A 7,500-nucleotide genomic window follows, 5' to 3' on the forward strand; every position below is an offset into this window, starting at 1 on the left:
AGACAGAGATTGAGAGGGAGGGGGGAAAGAGAGAGAGAGAGACAGTGAGTGTGTGATTGAGAGTAAAATACAGAGAGAGAACAGAGAGAGAGAAAGAGAGAGAGAGACAGCTGTAAGAGAGAGAGGTGGAGAGGGGCAAGGGGCAAAAGGAAAAAAAACTGGGATGGAGGGAAGGGAGAGAGGGGGAAGAAAGAAGGGAGAGAGAGGAAGAAATAAGGGAGAGAGAGGGGAAGAAAGTGATGTTCCATGCTGCATTGACAGACTGAAAGGTGCTGAGTGGATGAATATCCATCCCTTCTCCTCCCTTTTTCACCCCCAAGACATAGAGCACTCACACTCACACACGCTCTCACACACACACAAACACACACACACACACACACACACACACACACACTCACACACACTCTCGATGTCTCTCTGTAGGGTGCAGTGATGTAAAGGTGTGAATACTAGTTCTACCTAAATCCACCCCCTCCTTTCTCACTCTATCTCTGTCTTTCTCCCTCTCTCTCTTTCTTCCTCTCTCCCTTTCTCCATCTCTCTACCTCTCTCTCTCTCTCTCTCTCTCTCTCTCTCTCTCTCTCTCTCTGTTGACTTTGCCCAGACTTCCCCGTCACCATCTTAACACAATTTCAGCTCTCACATGGAATTCATTACAAGTGTCATTGTACAGTCAACAACACAATCGATCGTGACACTGGAGTACAGAGCTGTATATGCTAGACATGACAGTCAGAGCTAGACACGGACAATAACTTACTGTCTTCCTATTTTATAAAAAATAAAAACAAACAGGAAAATATGCACATTGGATCATCAGTCTTCAAGAAACAATCAATCTTCAAAGGACAACTGGGTTTTAAGCTCAAATGTGTTTAACTATAACTTCTTCTAAAAATCGAACTGCATTTGTCACTAACTGTCCAAATAATTAGCAGCTATGTTACGTTTAGCAGCTATGCAAATATGCTATTAGTTATCTAGCTACCAAGTCAATGGTCCTGAAGACATAAACAGTTCCAACTGCAAGAACACACTCTTCATAGAGTGAAAGACCAGTTCCAGTTGTAGTTGTAGTTCTAGATGTCATTTACTCTCTTAGCAAAACACACCGAAGTTGTACTCTGTCAGTTGAAGCATATGTTGTGATAAGTCCCCCTGTAGCGATATACGAATAGAGGCTTTTCCTGTGTGAGCGCGCTCACTTCAGCCAGCTCCAGAGCGGAGACATATTTTCTTTTTAGTCCCTGACAGAGGACAGGATTGTGGGAGATCCCCCTCTCAGCGGCGCGCCTGCAGGCTGGCAGGCCCGGACCCTACTGGAGGGGCTCAGTGTGAGGCGGCTCTGGTACACAGGGATAGTGCTCTTAGCTTTCCCACCAAGACAGTGTGTTTGTGTTTGACAATAGCAGCATTGGATGCACCGCGGAGTTGCCGAAGGGGTCAGCGAACAAAATGGCTAGCACAACAGAACAAGCCTGTGGTAAACTGGCAGGAGTTCAGTGTGTGTGTTTGTGGATGTGTGTGTGTGTGTGTGTTACTGTTTGTGTGTGTGTGTGTGTGTGTTACTGTTTGTGTTTGTGTGTGTGTGTGTGTGTGTGGAGTCCTTGAGGCTATAGTCAGCTTCTCACAGAGGAAGTGGCCATGGCTTGAATCATATTGAGCGCGGTGTTGGGTGTGTGTGTGTGGGCTGGTGTGTGTGTGTGTGTGTGTGTGTGTGTGTGTGTGTGTGTGTGTGTGTGTGTGTGTGTGTGTGTGTGCCAGACTCCTTGGCAGCACAGAGGATGTGATGAGATGTGATGGATGAGTGGGCCTGATGGAGGGATCACCTGGAACCCTGCCACACACACACACACACACACACACACACGTGTGTGTGTGTGTGTGTGTGTGTGTGTGTGTGTGTGTGTGTGTGTGTGTGTGAATGCAGATTTGATTGTGTGTGCCGTGCGTGCGTGTGTAGTTGTGTGTTTGTGTGTGTGTGTGTGTGTGTTCGTGTGAATACAGATTTGAGTGTGTGTGTCGTGCGTGCACGCTTGTGGATGTGTGTGTGTGTGTGTGTGTGTGTGTGTGTGTGTGTGTGTGTGTGTGTGTGTGTGATTGCCTGCATTTACCTCTATGTCTGTGTGAGTGAGAGGAATCAAGAGACTCAGACCAGCGTAGCCTGGAGGAGAGTTAAGAGAGTGGAGAGCCATTGATCCATCACCTACTGTTCTCCACACACACACACCTGTTCTAGGAGCCCCATGGATTACCATTTCCATCTAAAGCGCTCTCTTTCTCATGCACACACACACACACACACACACACACACACACACACACACACACACACACACATAAATGCACATTTACACAGAAATACACACATGCACACACAGATACAGACACACACACACACACATACAAAGACTACACTAAGCACACCCACAGACACACACACACACACACACACGAAGACTACACTAAGCACACCCACACACCTTTACCAAAGCCTGTCCTCAGTCCACCTGATTAAGCAGACACAGAGAGCTGTGAGAGGGAGGGTCAATGAACTGCCCCTCCGAATGTGAGGCGCTTCCAATTTAGCTTCAAGCCAAAACATCTGAGTGCACGGTGGTCAGACACAGGCAATCCTGTTTTGCTGCTGTTGCTGCTGTTGTTGTTGTTGTTGTTTTTCGTTTTCGTTTCTGTTTGCTTTTTTTTTCTGTGGTACAATCAATGTCTTATTGGGCTTTTTCACGGAACTCAAACAAGGCAGGGCAGCTCTCGTCTGGTAGCCAGGGGGGGTTGGTGGAGGCGTCAGGCTGGCCGCGGTGAACTGGAGTCGGGGTGACTTTGAGCTCGTCCTCCCCCTCAGCTCCAGCAGCTCCAGCAGCTCCAGCCTGGGCTTTAGCTTTTTCTCTCAGCCCACTCGGAGGTCACTGTTCTCCCAGACGGATCTCTCAGGTGTGTGCGTTTGTCTTCAGTGACAGTGAAAGTGCCTTACACCAGCCAGGGAAAGGATTAGGCTCAGGCTGACAAAGCACATCCTTATGAAAAATTCACGGGTCACACTTTATTTTACAGACTCCTTGAAACACTGTAACTTCACTATTTTGTATAATTTATCCCAGCGTAACATAATGAGAAATGATGAGTACTAGTAAATACTACATACTACATAGCACCCCCTTCTCTCTCTTACATACTACACGTTATGCAATGTGTCAGTGGGCTGTTGCACAGTGATAATTAGTGTGTTATAGCATAGTAACAGGTGTTGTGTAAGAGATAATGTATAACCTGCCGGTCAGTATAGGGAAATAAATCCTAACAGGAACCAGACGGTCGGCGGAGAGGTCTTGTTTCGTACTGAAGGGATTTGTTTTCCGATACTGACTGGCAGACTATACATTAGCCTACTTACTATTTGGTTACTTACCAAAACGATAAAATACATTCCTCCAAAATAACTCTTTTTAATGATTTTGTTGCCGTTTCATGACTTGAAAAAAGTTATTCATGTGAATAGAACTTTAAAGTGTCAGGTGTTGCGTAGCAACCCATTACAAATGACTATGAATTGAATAAATGACCGGACTACTTGTGGAATGATATGAAAGATGTGATTTATAAGCACAAAACCCCGGCAGCGGTCATTCATTTAATGCAGTTTTCTATATAAAGTCAGCATAAATGTCAGACTTGGGTGTTTGGGTAGCCCATTCAAATCAAAGGGACTTTTCCAACATTCTGAGGAGCCGTATAATAAAACAGTATAACAAGGGGCTCTACTATAGTTTTAGTGGCTCACACATGAAGGTGTCCTATGCAACCGAGAGATGGAGCGGATTCAAACAGAGCAATCATGACTTCACAAAAGAGGACCATACAGTTCTAAGTGTACAGATGGTCATACTGTAGGTGGTACAACAGGCAGACGCACAAATGTATTCTGAGGGTCCATAATGGTGGGTGGGTGTGTGTGTGTGTGTGTGTGTGTGTGTGTGTGTGTGTGTGTGTGTGTGTGTGTGTGTGTGCGTGCGCGTGCGCGTGCGTGTTTGTGTGTGTGTGTGTGTGTGTGTGTGTGTGTAGTTCAAACATGTACAGGCTTAATCATCCCAGTTCTCTATAAAAGATTGAATTCTTACTTTCCACTCACAGAAAGCTGTTGCCCAAGTGGGCATTCAAATCGAGTATCGCTAAGCACTAAATCCGCCAAAATTCTCCCCTGTTGAAAATATGATTTGATTTAGTACTCCATTTTGGCTTGCCTGTTGGTGCCAAATAGAACCATAGGGAAACTTAACCGACTGGCTGTATAACTTTCAAGAGGACCTTTTCAAAGTTGAGTGACTACAGACCGCATCCATTTTTGTTGTTTATACGGATTGGCATTTTGCTGAGCAGGGCCTTGATGGGAAGTGGATAAGATGAATTAGCTGAGCTAACAGATGGCTAAAAGTGAGTTTCAGGCTTCCTCATGCATATAATTGGAGTCAAAACACGTCTGTCTTTGACTTTGCAGTGTATTATCTTAGAAGTTGTTTGTGATTGTTGTAGAGTCCCTGTGTTCCTCTCCTTCGGTCCTCTATTTGTTCATCTTCTCCCCGTCTTTCCCTCTTTCTGTGTCCTCCTCTTTCTTCTTCTCTTTTTATGCTTCTCCCTCCTTCCGTCCCTCCTTCTGCCTCTCCCTTTTCTTCTTCTTCTTCTTTTTCTTCTTCTTTTTCTCTCTCTCACCCTCTCTCTCCTTGTGGATCGTATAGGTCTATAATGAATGCTCTCATGTATAATTTCTTTTGAAGGGTGCAGTAATATAAATGTTTTATCCTGGTTCAATAAATGAGTGTTAAACATCTCTCTATCTTTTTTTTCTCTCTCTCTCTCTCTCTCTCACTCTATCCCTCACTACAGCAACAGGAGCAGGACCCCACCAACCTGTACATCTCCAACCTGCCAGTGTCCATGGATGAACAGGAGCTGGAGAACATGCTCAAGCCCTTCGGCCACGTCATCTCCACGCGCATCCTCCGAGACGCCAACGGGGTCAGCAGAGGTGTCGGCTTTGCCAGGTGGGTTTACCTGTCTAGCTGCCGCCCAGTCACCCAGGAACTACACTGAATATACTCACCTCATTGGACCTTAGACCTGTCCAGCAGATGTAGCTTCAGCATAGCCTTACATGCTTATAGTCTTTTTTTAGAGGTGTGCTAGAGATGAGCAAGGTGCTAACATGGGCTCATGGGCTCCCAATGGATGCTACTAAAAAAATCTCTTTGTATTAGACCATCTGCCAGATGACTAGATGCAAACTTACTGCAGGCCCTGAAATCACAAAACCAAACTCAAAGGTTGCCTTCAAGACTGGTCAAGGGGTTGGTCCCCATGAATCTGTACATGATACACCTTAGCATTGTCGCTTATTCTCTATAGTGTGTTTTGTAACTTTGTATGGAAAAGGGATATTGGAGTTATCATACACCAGCTTGGTAGAGTTCAAATGTGCTAAGATCAGCCTGGAGAGGACTTTGTCACAGTTTAAGGATCTAGCAGTCAAGAACACTGCTCCAATGGTTAAAACAGGGAAGAAGTGGAATCCACGGAAATAGTTCAACATCCACAAGGCGCATTACAGCATAAGAATATCATTAGGCAGGTAGCGAGTGGAAGAGCAGGGTTAACCCAGAGCATGGGGTAAGGCTACATCGCTGGAGAGGAGACAGACGGTAACTAGCAAGAAGGGGAAACTAGACGAGCAGCAGAAGCTTCTCAAGCAAAGCAAGGGCAATGAGAATAAACAAGTTGAGGTTAAGTCTTTGCCAGTTAATGCCAAGGACAGTAGGATTTTATTTAGTGAGAGAGCAAGCACACCAGCAAGCACACACAAGACCCGTGGAGATAGGTGTTAGAACGTCTGTAGCTAAATCAACCACAACACCTCTGTTGGGTTTGGTTTTCGAGGACGGTCACTCAAATGAGCTTTAAAGGTGTTGTCTGAGGCTGCTGAAGAAAGGTACGACCACACCCTATAGGTAATGGCAGGAAGGGGAGACAGTGGAGTGGGATCCTCTGAGGGGGGAGGGGGTGAGAACTGAGGACAAATCATAAAGGGTGAAGGGGGGTTGAAAGCAGGAAGGAGGCTGTCTGGGGGGGGCAGTTACTAATGGGTCAGTTTAGAGTACATATCCATGGGTATAGGTTACAGAGTCAGATGATACAAAATATAGTTCATGTCTTTTACAACAGGAAAAGGGCAATATCCAGTTCCATCAGTCCCCCGTATGAGATCCCCCACACAATAATTACTATGTATACAACCACCAGCAACAGGAAAACATCAATATGCGGTTCCATCACTGTATTTAACTAGAATTACTATTTAAAAACAAAATTGATCCTGTAACACTTCAGAACAAGGCTGAGCTTTTAAGCGCTGTTATGAAACTATGCTCAGGCCATCTCATATTTACCCTGAACAGAAGGGACTTTTTGAGAAGGAGGAAGAGCTTTTAAGTGTTTGGATAAACCTAGGGAAAAGCTTACATGTCTTATCTTTCCAGCATGAGTAAAAGGGAATGAGTATAACAATGAGCGCTTGAAAACGAGGCTGAGTTAAGAAGCATTCTGACGGATCTGTGCATGGACCATCTGATACTAATCTTGAGCAGAGGGGGGCTCTTTGAGAAGGAGAACTTGAGATCAAGGCTGAGTTCTGTTTAGCTTTCTGACAGAACTCTGCATGGAACAGCCGCTATTTACCCAGACGGGGCTTTGGTGTGTATTGCTCTGCGTTGTGCTCTGTGCTGAGTGTCTCGTTAGCCACTCTTTGAGAACAGGAAGGAGAACATGAGAATGAGTCTGAGCTTTGGAACGTTCTGATAAAACTGTTCGTGGAACAGCTAGTTTGTGCTCTTCGCTGCGGTGGACTAAGCACACCTCTTTAGACACTCTCTCACTAAAGGGCCTGAGCCCACAGGAGACTGCTGCTGCTACCGATGAACAGCAACAACAACAACAACAACAACAATAACAACACCTTGCAGGGATTTCACTCCACCGAGCCGGTGATTCACGGGGAAGCTCCTCACCCCAAACTCACACCACACTCCCTTCACGGCCCCCACAACACCTGTCACTCGCCACGCTCTCTTCACCTGCTCTAGAGGAACCGCCTGTGTGTGTGTGTCAGTGTCTGTCTCTCTCTCTCTGTGTGTGTGTGTGTGTGTGTGTGTGTGTGTGTGTGTGTGTGTGTGTGTGTGTGTGTGTGTGTGTGTATGTATGTGTTTAATAGCACATTAAGATTGGTGTAGGTAACATTTTTATATGGTTGGACAGTATGGCATATTCAAGTGTTGAAGATAAGAATGTTAGACAAGAAGATGGCTAGAATATTAAGGCTTTTGTAGTTGTATGTGGACAAAATGCATGATGGCATTGCCTCATCATAAACTACTGGTCGCACAAATGGTCGCACTATTTGGTCGCACAAAATGTATTCTATCTATAAAAACTAGG

General features: G+C 45.4%; 1 protein-coding gene across 9 annotated transcripts in view; it reads left to right on the top strand.

The window, feature by feature from the left end:
- Positions 1 to 7,500, top strand: part of LOC105903656 (RNA-binding motif, single-stranded-interacting protein 3) — a 252,401-nt gene that overhangs the window by 168,923 nt on the left and 75,978 nt on the right. For all 9 annotated transcript variants that reach the window (XM_031586378.2, XM_031586377.2, XM_031586374.2 and 6 more), the window contains one exon: positions 4,900 to 5,057. In XM_031586378.2, the coding sequence (XP_031442238.2) occupies positions 4,900 to 5,057 (158 nt within the window). The remainder of the gene's footprint in view (positions 1 to 4,899; positions 5,058 to 7,500) is intronic.

Source organism: Clupea harengus, chromosome 19 (assembly GCF_900700415.2).
Source record: "Clupea harengus chromosome 19, Ch_v2.0.2, whole genome shotgun sequence".
Lineage (NCBI taxonomy): Eukaryota > Metazoa > Chordata > Actinopteri > Clupeiformes > Clupeidae > Clupea > Clupea harengus.